This window comes from Octopus bimaculoides, chromosome 4 (genome assembly GCF_046866305.1).
Source record: "Octopus bimaculoides isolate indiv1 chromosome 4, ASM4686630v1, whole genome shotgun sequence".
Lineage (NCBI taxonomy): Eukaryota > Metazoa > Mollusca > Cephalopoda > Octopoda > Octopodidae > Octopus > Octopus bimaculoides.
In genome coordinates this window covers 101,779,050-101,793,155 of record NC_142931.1, presented here as the reverse complement: position 1 = coordinate 101,793,155, position 14,106 = coordinate 101,779,050, and the positions used below count along the sequence as shown (strand labels likewise).

The window sequence follows — 14,106 nt, the reverse complement described above, 5'->3', positions numbered from 1 at the left end:
AGAAGCCTTATATTTATATATATATATAGAGAGAGAGAAAAGCTGAACATTAGAAGCATCAGTTGTGGCGTGCAAGAGACGATTGCGCTGGTATGGACATGTGGTGAGAATGGAGGAGGATAGCTGCGTGAAAAAGTGCCACACCCTAACAGTTGAGGGAACCCGTGGAAGAGGTAGGCCCAGGAAGACCTGGGCTGAGGTGGTGAGGCAAGACCTTCGTACATTGGGCCTCACCGAGGCGATGACTACTGACCGAGACCTTTGGAAATGTGCTGTGCGTGAGAAGACCCGGCAAGCCAAGTAAGATCATTGCCAGTGCCCCTGGACTGGTTCTTGTGCGGGTGGCACATGAGATGCACCATTTTGAGCGTGGCCGTTTCCAGTACCGCCTGACTGGCTCCTGTAGGATTTTCGAGCGAGATCGTTGCCAGTGCCCCTGGACTGGCTTGTGCGGGTGGCACATAAAATACACCATTTCGAGCGTGGCCGTTTTCGTGCGGGTGACACGTAAAAGCACCCACTACACTCTCTGAGTGGTTGGCGTTAGGAAGGGCATCCAGCTGTAGAAACTCTGCCAAATCAGACTGGAGCCTGGTGTTGCCATCCGGTTTCACCAGTCCTCAGTCAAATCGTCCAACCCATGCTAGCATGGAAAGCGGACGTTAAACGATGATGATGATGATGATGTGTCTGTGTTTGTCCCCCACCATCTCTTGACAACTGTTTGTGTGTTTACATTCCCATAACTTAGCAGTTTGGCAAAAGAGACTGATAGAATAAGTACTAAGTTTTAAAAAAATAAGTCCTGGGATCAATTTGTTCAGCTAAAATCCTTCAAGGCAAATGCTCCAGTATGGCCACAGTCAAATGGTTGAAACAAATAAGAAATAAAAGATACAAAATGTGGTCCTATTTTAAAGAGGTACGGTAGCTTTCCTGAATGCATTGGTACTGTTTCAGTTTCTTTCCTAGTGTTATCTCCAATTTTTAAGACAAGGGGATTTAGTCACAACATTTAGCAAGTCAAGTAACTACCCAGAAGTTCCCTCTGTGTGTTAAGTAGAGTAAATTGTCATAATTAATTGAACAGTTGAATGAGTGCAAGTCTTGCAGTAATCTATTTGCAGAAGATTACATCAAGTGTATGCAGGTGATGGCAGTTTTGTCTCAGACCTTAATGTTCACTTTGCTACAAGACTTATATAAAGGTGGTGGAGGTAGTGAGTGTGTGTATGTTTACTCGAATACGCATGCCTCTATACACACTTTGGACTGCTACTTAGAGTCTGTGTCAAGTGTGTCTATTCTTGGCTGTCTGATACATACTGACATGTATTCGCACACATACATACACTCAATAACAAACAGTATAATGTAATGAAGTAGACTGGCCTCCAAAAGTTAACTTTTCCAATTCTTTTCCTTCTGATCAAAATCATCATCATCACTGTCATCATTAAGTCCGTCTTCATGATCACCCTTATTATTATCATTGTCATCATCATCATCATCACTGCTATTATCATCATCCCATATTGCAAAGCACCACCTCTGTCGTTATTACCTTTATAATCATCATCATCTTTGTCATTGTCAACATCATCACCGTTTTTTTCAGTCATCACCATACACATTATTAATGTCTGATTTTGCTTTCATTGAGAATTCGATGATTAGTGCCATATTTTTTACTTCTGCATTGCTTGATGATAGTTGCAATGGTGTTGGTAATGTTGCAAAAATGATAGCCCTGTTGTTGTCGTTGCTTAGCACCAGGTCAACCTGATCAAGCAAAGAGATTCCAGCCATGGTCATCCTGTCTTTTTCGATGTACAGGGAACACTCAAGACCCCATTAACCAATACATCCTTTTCTAAGATTGTACCTTGTGATTTGAAGGAATGTTGGCTGCTATTTTGAGTAGGTTGAGTGTCTATATGTTGTTGCATATATGGCAACATTCCAGGATATCTAGATAGTTCTGCGGCGACACACTTCTCTGGCTAGTATAGGGGGGGAAAAAAAAAAAGGACAAAGGTTGCTATAAAGCTTTGTTATAAATAAGCTGCAGGGGTTGAAAAATAAAGTAATCAAAATGTACAAGGAGAATGAAGTGACCTTGTTTACACAGCCAGAGGAGTCCACTCTTGCTGTGGTCGTGAAAATAAAGAGAAAGATATAAAGTTAGGAAACTTAAAGTATTTAGAAGTGGTTTATGTAGCAGTTGGATATGCGTAAGCACCACAATGAGTGTGTGTGTGTGTGTGTGTGTGTGTGCATGGGCATGCCTGTAGGTGAATATGTATGTGTGGAAATGTATGATGGTATATGTTTGTGTGTGTATATGCATGTATGTGTATGTGTGTATATGTATATAAATTGTTTTGTTTATTTTCGTTACTGCCATGAGCTGAGCAGGTTGTTACAATCTATGTCAGTTCTTATTTGGAGTTGCTGGACACCCTCCTTACAGAGAAATGAGAGACTCAGGCTCACAGATACATTCCAAAATCAACATGGTTTCTATGGTTTGTCATTCCAACCACTTTATAGAGCTGCTCAGTGCTTTTTATTGTGACACCAGCCCCATTGTGGTTGTCTTGTACCCTGCAAGGCTAAGTGACATGATGAAGAGAGAGAGAGAGAGATGACAGAAGAGCAAGGCTGAGAGGATGATAGAGGTGGTAATAATGGAAGAGTGACATTGATGGGTGCTACATGCTTGGTGTAAAAGATTGGGAGAGATTGTGTGATGGATATTAAGTGATGGGCAAATAAGAGAGGATGATAGATACCAATAACATGTAGCCTAGGAGAGAGGAAGTGATGCTGGCAGTACAGAAAGGGGATGGTAGGGTATAATGGTTATGAAAATGCCTAATCAGATCCCTTATATATAGACACTGTCTTGGGAAGAAAGTTAATGACATGGATAGTAACTAGTAGAGAGACTGAATATGAACAAATTCATTACTATTCCTGATTATGCAGACAGCAGAGAACAGCAAATAAAAGAGAGGGTGAGTGATTGAGAGATGAGAAGTTATCAGTGACCTTGGGAGCAACAGCAGGCATAATAGATACTCATTGAATGAAGGACCCACATGTGGATATCCTTCTTAATCTTCATTTCTACCACTTTTTAAAATTTTTCATTTTGCTATACTTGATTGGGTAGTGTGGAACATTCTCAGCATCACATGTTGCCAAGCATCACATTCCTTTGTCTTCTCCATGAGAATCAGCATCCTGAGACTAGTCTTCACTGCTTGATCCTGTGTTTTTGCAAGCCTTCCTCTCTTACAGGTTCCATCTACTTTGAGTGCGTTGAACTTTTTACAGCTTCCATGCTCCATACACATCATATACTTGTACTAGTGCCATCTTCTCCTTGCAAGCCATTTTGGATTCTTCTTGTATTCAGATTTCCTTTCAGCTCATTTATACTTCATCATTCATGTACATTTCTAATGAAGCATATTTGCTTGCTTCAATTCTTTCTGATTTTCCTAAAAGTTCTACATTCAAGACCCTCACCCTAATCTTGTCTCACAATGTAGCAAGCATCATACAATCTGCCCTTCGCTTTGTGAGAGAAACCCTTTGTTACCAGCTGAGGTAATAGCTCTCCAACTCATTCTTACCCTAGCTTATGTGCCTTAGGAACAACCTCCTCCACTGCTAATTCAGTAATTCATATAGCAAAAGCTATCATCTACTTCTAGGGATCCTTCTGGGTATTTGAGAGAATCTATTTCACATATGCTCTTAATGTTTATTGCTCTTTACACTTGGTGCATATAAAGTCTACTTTCTCCATTACCTTGCCTTTGAGTTGACTGAAACTGTTGTGCATTCATCATAGTTTATACTGGTTACACTATTGAATTTTTGCTATTCCTTTTTGGATATTGGTCATGGTCTTTTCTTTAAAGAATGCAGGGGTTTATCTTTATCTAATTTACTAAAATTAGTCACCTCTGTGTGTGTGTGTGTGTGTGTGTGTGTGTGTGTGTGTGTGTGTGTGTGACTTAGAAAGGCCAAAATTTATATATTAGTGTTATTACACAGTGAAAGAGGGAGATAAGAAATTGCATAACCCTAATTTCGATCAATCAAAATTTGATCTTTTGACCATTTGGTATGTTAATGTTTTTGTATTAAATTAAAAGGAAATATTCAATAATGAAAGAATTTAAGAATGAAAATATTTGATAAGCTAGCTATTTTAATATCCCTGCAATTGTTTTTTTTTTTTCTTTAGTAAATATGTTTCTCAATTATTCTCCTTAAAACTGTAAGTAAATATCTATGAAAAATATTTTCATATTTATCCCTAAAACATTTCAAAATTTGGAGTTTTGTTCTTTTGACATTGCATTTGGTATTCTGAGATTTCGGTCTTTCAAGCTTCAAGCTTTCAATATTCTGATTTTGAAGTAATTTGAAATTTGTGTGGTTTCTCAGCTAACAGTAAAATTGTTGGCTAAAGTTATTTCTCATTTCAATGAACTTAATTTTCGATCTACCAGTCTGTCTACCTAAAAGTCATCTCTCCAGTTATCTATCTGCCTAAATACCTACCTATCTTTTGCTGTCACCTCAGCTGTCAATACGGTTAAACTTTTATAAACCAGTAAAACTCTCATTGCCTGTTTCACTACTCTGACATTTTTTGATATTCTTTTGCTATCTCATCATTTAGTTTAACATCATTTTCCCTCTGCTTCAGCCTCATTTAACTACTAAGATACCAATATTCACAATTTATGTGTGCATGGAGAAAAAAGTTTCAACATTTTTATAAATTTTTGGGAAACTAAATATCATTCAGTAATTTATGTAGCAAAAGCTATCAACTACTTCTAGGGATCTTTCTGGGTATTTGAGAGAATCTATTCACATATGTTCTTAGTGTTTTTAGTGAAGAAAAAAAAATCATTTAAGGGTTATATTTTATGAATTATAAAGTAATATAGTTAATCTGATAGAATTAAACCAAAGTATTTAAAGAATTATGTATATGCATGTGAGTATATGTGTATGTATTTGTGTGCATATGTTTGTGTGTGTGTGTGTGTGTGTGAACAGTCCATGGTTTTGCTTGCAACACCTGGTGATATGATGTTTACATTCCTTGTTGATGTTATAACTGGTCACTTTGTACTTTTTAAGACCTCTGGAATAAGCAATCACTTTCTTGAAAAAAACAAGAGCATCTGGCCTTAAAATCTTTCTTCAAATAAGTCCCTGTCCAACCCATGCTAGAATAGGAAAACAGACATTAAATGGTGATTATTTTGCATTCACTTTCTGTGCTGGCATGTGTTGGATAGGTCATCACTGTCAGTCAGTTCTTTGTTGGCGTTACTGCCCGCTCAAATTGGTAGGAGGACCATGTTTTCCTCATATATTCCATTTTCATGGCATTATTTTCCTGGCTGGATACCCTTTCCTAGCACCAGCACTTTGCAAGTGCTAGAGATATTATGTCCTCATCAAAGCTAACAACCTTCTCTACATTGTCTTTGTTCACCAGCCATTTTAGAGTGTACCAGGTACTTCGTATCATGGTGCCAGTGCAAGAGTAGTTACCTTGACTGCTTTAAAACAAAAGAGTTCTCTTTACTGTATGTTTTCTCCATTATTTTAAGGAAATCGTGACTATGAGGGTAAATACAAAGAGAATGATAGTCAGAAAGATAGAGAATGTGTGAATGCAATAGGAGAAAACTGATAGTATTGAGTGAAACGGTGGGGAAATGTGTTTTGGAACAGCAACAGTGGTAGCTACATGCTGGTTGTTGCAGCATGATGGGTTGGCAAAGGAAGGTGGTTGTGGTGAGAGTGCTAGATGAAAAATCACATGGAGGAGAGAGAAGAGAGAGAGAGATAGCTAGCAGTAAAGATGGGGTCATTGTTTTGGGTACTAGATGTAGATGGGTTTGATACCACTTTATCACAGAGACATCCTGATGTTGGAATGGCAAAGCTACAAAGGTGTGATGGTGGAAGAATGTGAGAAAGGGTGGTGGAGAATAAATAAATTACAGACATCAGAGGCAAATCTTCATTATATTGGTGTATGTTACAGCAAATAGGTCAAAGGGTGACAAATAGTAATGAAGAAGGCAGTGGATGGTGACTTGATAGTATAATGAGTAAGAAACCCAATATAGATATATTATACATCATAAAATCCACCACAACTATGATATATGTATATTTATCTGTGTGTTTATATGTGAGTGTGTTCTGTATATAATTGAGTAGATGTGTGTGTGTGTAATAAATGAAAAAAAATTAGAGACAGCATGTGGTTGTTTACATACTTATGCTTGACTAACATGCCTTCAACCATGTCCTGTAAATTGACCCTGTAGTGAAAGAATAGGGCTTTTTTTTTTTTTTGTTGTTGTAGAGCAAACTTGAGAACAGTGCAACTAGTTTCAACGTCTTATTGTCATTTTATCAAAAGTTCCTATTTTTGTTCCTCTTTCAGAGAGGAAGCAGCTGAGGGCTGCTTACAAAAATTATGATAAACATGTGCTGTTTTTACTCATTTACATGTCAGTACATCTGCTGTGAACTTTTTCTCAATTTATCCACATGTGCTAAGTACCTCAGTTAAATAAGATAGTAATAAGAATGAAAATATTTTGTATTTTATTCTCAATGTTTTGTAAATTAGGATTAAGTTATATATAAAAAAAAAAAAAGAATGCATCTTTTGAGTTTGTAGATATTTAAACAACTTACTACATATGCCTGAGTGTGTATGTGTCTGTATTTAAAAATGTGTGTGAGTGTGTGTGTGTGTAGAATATAAGCTGTTGCACCTCTTGGAGGAGATAATAAAGGACTGTGTTGCCTGACAGTACACTGTGTAGATGATCTGCTTGCTTGCCAAAGCATGACAAAGCAGATGCTAAAATTATGTATATTTGTATATGTATGGGCATGCATTGCTAGTCATATGTTTCTACACGTGTGCATGCATGCATGAATGCAGATATATATATATATATGCCTACAATGAAGTCTACACTATTAACCCCTGATAGCCTTTCACCCCTCTAACACCTGTATCACTTTCCCCCTCCCTTTTTTGCTCAGTCCTCTATCTCTTGTCCTCTGCATCACACATCCCTATCAAACCTCTGTCTATTGCCCATTCCACCATCACCTATGTCTTTCTTTCACCCATGTCTTTATCTCTCTTGCTTCCTATGTTCATAACTCTAATTGTTCCTCTTTGAATTACTCCTCCCTCAATCTCACTGTGCTATGTTGTCAGTGTGACTGTTGGCTATGAGTGTTTTTTTTTTGTTTTTTTGTTGGTCACATGTGCTTTCTCACCCATATATTTATTGTTCATCAAAGATTCACCACACATTGAAATCTTCCAGCTCATCTCTCAGTCACTTCTTCTCAGTTCTCACTGTACTACACTTCTGGAGTGACTAAAGATACATTGCTTCCAGTGTTCAGTCATTGCCCTATCTCCTGGGGCATATAGACTTCAGTCATCTCAGTCATGTTGCCATGACATATCCTGGAATACCGAGTATTCCTATCATTCCATCCCATTCCCACATATCCATCTTAATACTATCACTCATGCCTCTCTCTCTCTCTCTCTCTCTTTCTCTCTCTCCCCTTGTCCTGTAAAGAGGTTGTAAAAAGGCTGGTAAGTGTGCAGAGATATGGTGATGTGAAGCCTCTTCAATTGTGTTGAGAACGTGGCTAGCTCTGTACTGCTGGTAACATGATAAGAGCTTTCAGTACATTTTGGCAAAGAAGTTGTGAGTGCCATTTAATCTGGTTAAGGATAAGGAATTTCTATAGTCCTGGTACTATGAAAAAAATGGACCTGGTACATTCTGTAAAATGCTTCAGACTGTAAAAATGAAATATGTAAGGCAAAGTCCATTGCACCTTTTAAGTGAGTAAAGTGCATGAATACATGCCGATTTCAGCTGTGGTGAACTGTGCAAGCCATGCCAGTATGCAAGCAGATATAAATGATGAATGATGTTTGTTTGTATGTATATGTGTTTGTGTGTTGTTGATGCCATAAGAATTAAGAAACTTTGAGAGAACCTGAAATAGTTCTTTTTTGGAATGATGACACTTGAAGCAATGATGTCAGTAATGCATTGGTAAGAATATTGTTACTAAAATGAATGGAGAAATTTAAAGAAATACTTTGATCCAGTGGTAGACCATCTATCACATTTGCAGAACGTGTGTTCAAGTCCTGTGAGCAGCCTTTGCCTTTTTTTATCAAAAGGATTTTTTAACCCAATATTTTATATGCTATTATTTAGAGCTTCATCTGCTTCAAGTTTCACCATTACAAAAAAATGTTTATTTATATACATACTTATGTATGTGTAAGTGTATATGGATGGATGTATGTATGTGCATGTATATAATGTATGTGTGTGTGTGTATCCTTATCTAGACATCACATGAGTGTTGTAAAACAAGCATCACAGTCATACAAGCAATGTGTTTTTCCAGTGACAAACATGTGTAGCTATGGGAAAATACCATCTTCCTTTGAAACAAGTGAGTGTTGGTAAGAACATCTGGTCATAGAAAAATTTGTCTCAGCTGCCCCAAGAAATTCTGTTTGACTCATGCAAGCCTGGAAAAGCGGATGTTAAATGACATGTATGTATATAGCTATGATATATATGTATATGTGACCTCACTGGTGCTAGTACCACAAAAGAAAAGAAAAAATTAAAAGCATTCAGTATACTCTGTAAAGTGGTTGGCATTAAGCAAGGCATTCAACCTCCAAAAACTGTGTCAAAACAACATTGCAATGTGATAGTACTTTTGAGTGCTTTGAATGGTGTCAAACTATCCAAGCCATGCCAGCATGAAACATGGGCATTAAAAGATGATGATAATATATAGATGTACATTTGAACTCTGTGTGTGTGTGTGTGTGTGTGTGTGTGTGCACATGTCAATTTGTCTTCATGTGCCAATCATAAACAAACACTACTGTCATGCAATCTGTGACATTTATGTGCAATCTTCTGTTAAAAGTGCCTGACTATTGTACTGTTTGAGTTCGAAGGACTAAGGAAATATTACCTTACTTAGAAATAGATTAAGGTTGGTGAAAGGAAAAGCATCCTGCTGTAGAAAATCTGCCTCAACTAATTTCATCTACTCTTGCAATCATGGAAAAGTGAATGTTAAAACCATATGTATGTATCGGTGTGTGGTTGTAAATGTGTATGTTCATATGATTTGTTGGCTTATACTTTAAAAATCTTTTGTTGCAAAACCGACAGCATGCACCCTTTCTTTCAATATTTAGTGTTTAAATGAAAAAAATTACAATTGGTTGGTGTCAGGTCTCTCTTTCTACTGCCTTTCCACACCTGTCCCTTTCCCCTACTTTTGATGGTGAACAAGTGTAGCTTACCTAATATATTAACTTCATTTAGAAGATCAGAATGAAATTTCATGAATAACTCTTGAATGATGTATCACCATGTGTACATACATACATACATATGTGTATATATGTAAGATATCCATTGTTGTATTTAAAAATTTCCCCTATATCCCCAGATACTCATGCAAGAATACAGATACTAACACTAATTTAGTAAAAACAATAACAATCTTAGCTTTATCTCATAAACTTTGTCATCTTTCAATTTTATCTTTTTTTTTTTGCTTTTTTTTTAGGCCATGATGGAAGGTCGGCTTCTGCCTGGAGGTGTCTTGCCTGTTAAGTTGGCATCATCTGCCTCCAACAGCAGTACAATTGCCAGTTCTACCAATGTAAGCACCATTGCAGAATCCCAAACAGCATCTAATACTACTGAGGCTACAGCTATTGCTAACTCCAACCTTTTTGGACAGGATCATTCTACTACGCTCAAAGATACTTTCTGGAAAGATCTGGAGGAAGGAAAAGTTGACTTATTTGAAACTGATATGTATTCGAAAGTTAAAGCTCAGGGACGAGCTTCACGTCCCAAATCTTTTAAAAATGCTTTCAACAAACAATCTGAGCGATTGCGAGGAACAAACACTTCCCAATCGCCAAAAAAATCTTCGTCAAAAGGAAATCGTAAACAGAAGATATTAGCGAAATATTATTCTCAGAGAAGGCGGACTAATAACCATCTACGGAAGTCTTCTGATAAGACTCATAATTCGTATGGAATGAAAAATGAAGGGTCTAATGCTGGGAATAGAAAATGTGATGATAGATTAAATGAAGGTGTTACGAATGTAGGAAACTTTTCCGAGCAAGACTGGAGCTATAGTGATGCCACAAGCCCGGCTGTCATGAAGTCATGTGATCTCAATATTATGGACTGTGATAAAAAATCTAGCATATCTTACTTAAAAGAGGAGGACGACTGTTCTGATGAGTTTATATGCCAAGGGACGATTGCTGAACAAAGTTCTCAGGGATGTCTTGAAAGCCCACCAGCAAAGGAAAATCTGTCAACCAATGAGCAGGTAAACCAGGCTTCACTCCATTAGGCTTCTTACTCTAACATTTCTTTTAATATTAATCTTTAATACCCTATCTCTCCTTCCTATTTTTTTCCATTTTTTTCCCTCACGATCAATTTAATCTTATAGTTCAGATTGCAAAATACATTTCTATCTTATGTAAATAAATAATTACAGAGTTGAGTTGATAAGGGAGGAGGGACTGTGTAATTACTTGATGAGTTTAATGCAGCAGTCAAATATCCACCAATGTTTCAAATAAAGATTACATAAGTTATGTAGGGGCTTCTGTGCAACTAGTTAACCTGGTCAATTTTTGAGTGAAACTCCTCTCAGCATACTACTTTACAGAGATCACATAAACTAGTGAAAGGATCTATTTAGTGACATGTCTTGCTCAAAGTTGTTGTCAAATAGCTAACAAGATCCTCTCTTTACGATATCTCTCAAATGGAGATTTATTTGAAAAGTCAAATCTTTAGTGAAATTGCCTCAAAGGTAGAATCAGTAAGTGAATCAGGATTAAAAGTAAGGATTGAATATTTTGTTAAATTCATGTTTTGCCATTGGTGTACCTGTCTAACAATATTTAACTGGGTTAGCACTTAGGAACAACTAGAACTACAGCATTTCACAGTGTTTGTAGCGCGCACACGCATTTGAGTGTATGTGTATTATATATCTATCTATATATACATACATACATACATATATATATATATATATATATATATATATATATATATATATATATTAGAAAATGTAAAGTATACAGGTTAAACAGTTCATTGACTAACTAAGAGTTTCTCAAAGACTGTTGTTGTTTATACACAAGCTCCATGTTTGTTCACCATACCACCATATTTTATTCATCTAGAATGGAGCTGTTACTTGATGTCAGTAGGTAGTCCAATAGATGAGCAAGAATGGAGTTTGTTTATAAAGAAAACATTTCTTGTGAAACTTCTAGTCTGTCTGTGAAGAGTTAACCTGAATATATTTTGTCTAATATCATTCCTGCTGTACATTGTACTGAATGCTCTAATTTTTGTTCAGACAAACGACACTGTATATGCCATTTCTAACTATTCAGTATATGCAAGCAGTTTAGGTCTAGTTGGTAACAGCAACAAGTAATTTTAGCTCATTATGTGACTACAACAAACAGGGCTTTCTTTCCTGCCAGTTTCTTAACTCTATCCCAATTTTTGTGTTGCCTGTCAGGGTATATTTCCTCGACAGCTTAACTATGTAGCACCATGGGACATCTTTGAGATCTTTCACACTGAGACTATTTCACTCTGAGTAACCTAGGATACTTTTGCAATCCTTCTCCGCCACCTACTTCTTCTGACACATTGGAAATAGGCTTTATTGCATGTTACATCAACCAACACTACTAACCCATTCAATAGCTTAGACTCTTTATTTCATCTGCGTCAACAGATTTACAAACAAGATGTTAACTGACAATCCCTATTACAGGATGGCCATCTTGGAGGGCAGAAACACTGAATAAGAATAAATAGTGATTAGAAAGGAATTTTTAGTACCCTTATGTGGCACTCTTGTGTCTTGTGCTGGTGGCATGATAAAACACATCCAGTTCACAGTAAAATATACACAACAGCAAACTTTCTCTGTGGCTGTGTATACAAGATGTTGCATTATAACATCCAATCAATGCCAGCATGAAAAATGCTCATAAAATGTTGATGATATATGTGTGCATGTATGTGTTTTTACATATAAAGTCTGTGTGTTTAAGAAGTTTACTTCCCAACTATGTTCTAGATTCACTCCCACTAAATAATGGCATCAAATGAAATGTAAGAGCAAGACATGAACTTTACAGTTCTCTTAGTGTTGGTAAAAATGTATCTAGTCCACACTGTAAGAGATGTACATCCACGAAGTTGGCTGGTTTTCTGTGTTACCTTGTACATGATGATGCAAAACATGAGCTGGCCAATCCATTCTGGTATTGGAAAGTTGATATAAAATTATAATGATTCAGCATGTTTGTTGCTATTTTGGTGCCACTCCAGTGGGACTTAGAAACCACAAAAATTCTGTGACCACAAAACTTGGGCTAATGTTTTGCATACTAAAAATATCCATACATTTTGTTAACAAAGGTTCTATTTAGGTGTGTTTATATATATACACGCACACACAAATACAAACCAAGAAGATAACTCCAGTACTATTACTTTGTTAAAGTTTTGAGAAAATATTGAAAATGCAGTAACAGGTGTAGCTCAGATCCTTAAGTCAACTGAAACAAGCAGGGCATACCAGTATTGCATTTCCTCACTAAAAATTTGAAGCAATTTTATCTCTTTTTTTATTAATCTCTTATTTAATTTTTAATACTCGTTGGCATTAGGAAGGGCATCCAGCTGTAGAAACTCTGCCAAATTTAGATTGGAGCCTGGTGTTGCCATCCGGTTTCACCAGTCCTCAGTCAAATCGTCCAACCCATGCTAGCAAGGAAAGCGGACGTTAAACGATGATGATGATAAGAGCAAAGTTTTGTCTAATTACATAGTCTTAATTAATTGAGGTTTTTCTGCAGATTGCATTATGCATGTGAATGAAAAACCCTTTTCTATTAGTATTGCTGTGATGTCAGTTGCAGTTTCAGTAACTGAGATACTTGCAGCAGTTGTTGTAGTTGTGAGGATAGATTGTTGGTATTGGCAGTAGTGACAGTTGTAGATGTGATAGTAACAGCTGATGCAGTAATACTTGTTGAAATCTGATTAATCATTGTCTTGTGACCTCTAGCATCATTACAAGAGATTTGTGGTTCCTAGGCCCTGCTGGAGGGTCATAGAGACAGTAATAAATTTACTGATTCATCATCACTTAACATCTATTTCTGTACTGGCCTGGATTGGACAGGTTTGTCTCCATTATCATCTGGTACACATAACAGAAAGCCAACCAATTTGAGTGTTATGCATGCCTTGCAGTGTGCACTTGGTGTGTTTTAACATGCTACTGAGACTTATGTTCCCAAGCTGAAAGACAAAAGAGATCCTTCTAATCTGTATCAATTCTTATTTGGAATTGGTGCCCACTTAGATTGGTAGCCTGGAATGCAACTTGCAATATTCACTTCTCACTCATCCATTCTATTTTTGGCATGGTTTCTCTATCAATAACCACTTTACAGGGTGTACCATGTGAATATATTTGGAAATAGCTGTCAGAGTAGCAGTAGGGTTAAGAATTTATACTATTCATATAAGCAAGAGCAATTCAAACCTTGTTATTGATGGGAAAATGTTGTTTGACACCAAGTCAAAGATGGTTAATCAGCTAATTATTTACCTGCTTTATGGTTGAGTGATTTATTGCAGTTGTAGCTCTAGTTTAGTCCCACTGCTACAGATGTATGGTCAATCAAGCATATTACAACAACACATTCTATCTCTTTCAAGATACACTCTGTTTATATTTATATCATCTAATGTATCCGTCCTTTTTTTAACATGGTAGAATGGGATGTGAGAAAGATTTAGCTCCTATGAGAGACTAACTCACTAAGAGGAGTCATATGCAGTTGGTCCATGTGCTGGTATTAAACCAGTTTTA

At 36.8% G+C, this 14,106-nt stretch overlaps 1 protein-coding gene across 2 annotated transcripts in view; it reads left to right on the top strand.

Annotated features, from left to right (window-relative positions):
- LOC106867328 (uncharacterized) overlaps window positions 1-14,106 on the top strand; it is a 149,310-nt gene that overhangs the window by 74,113 nt on the left and 61,091 nt on the right. For both annotated transcript variants that reach the window (XM_052967315.2, XM_052967314.2), the window contains one exon: window positions 9,721-10,506. In XM_052967315.2, coding sequence (XP_052823275.1) covers window positions 9,721-10,506 — 786 coding nt within the window. The remainder of the gene's footprint in view (window positions 1-9,720; window positions 10,507-14,106) is intronic.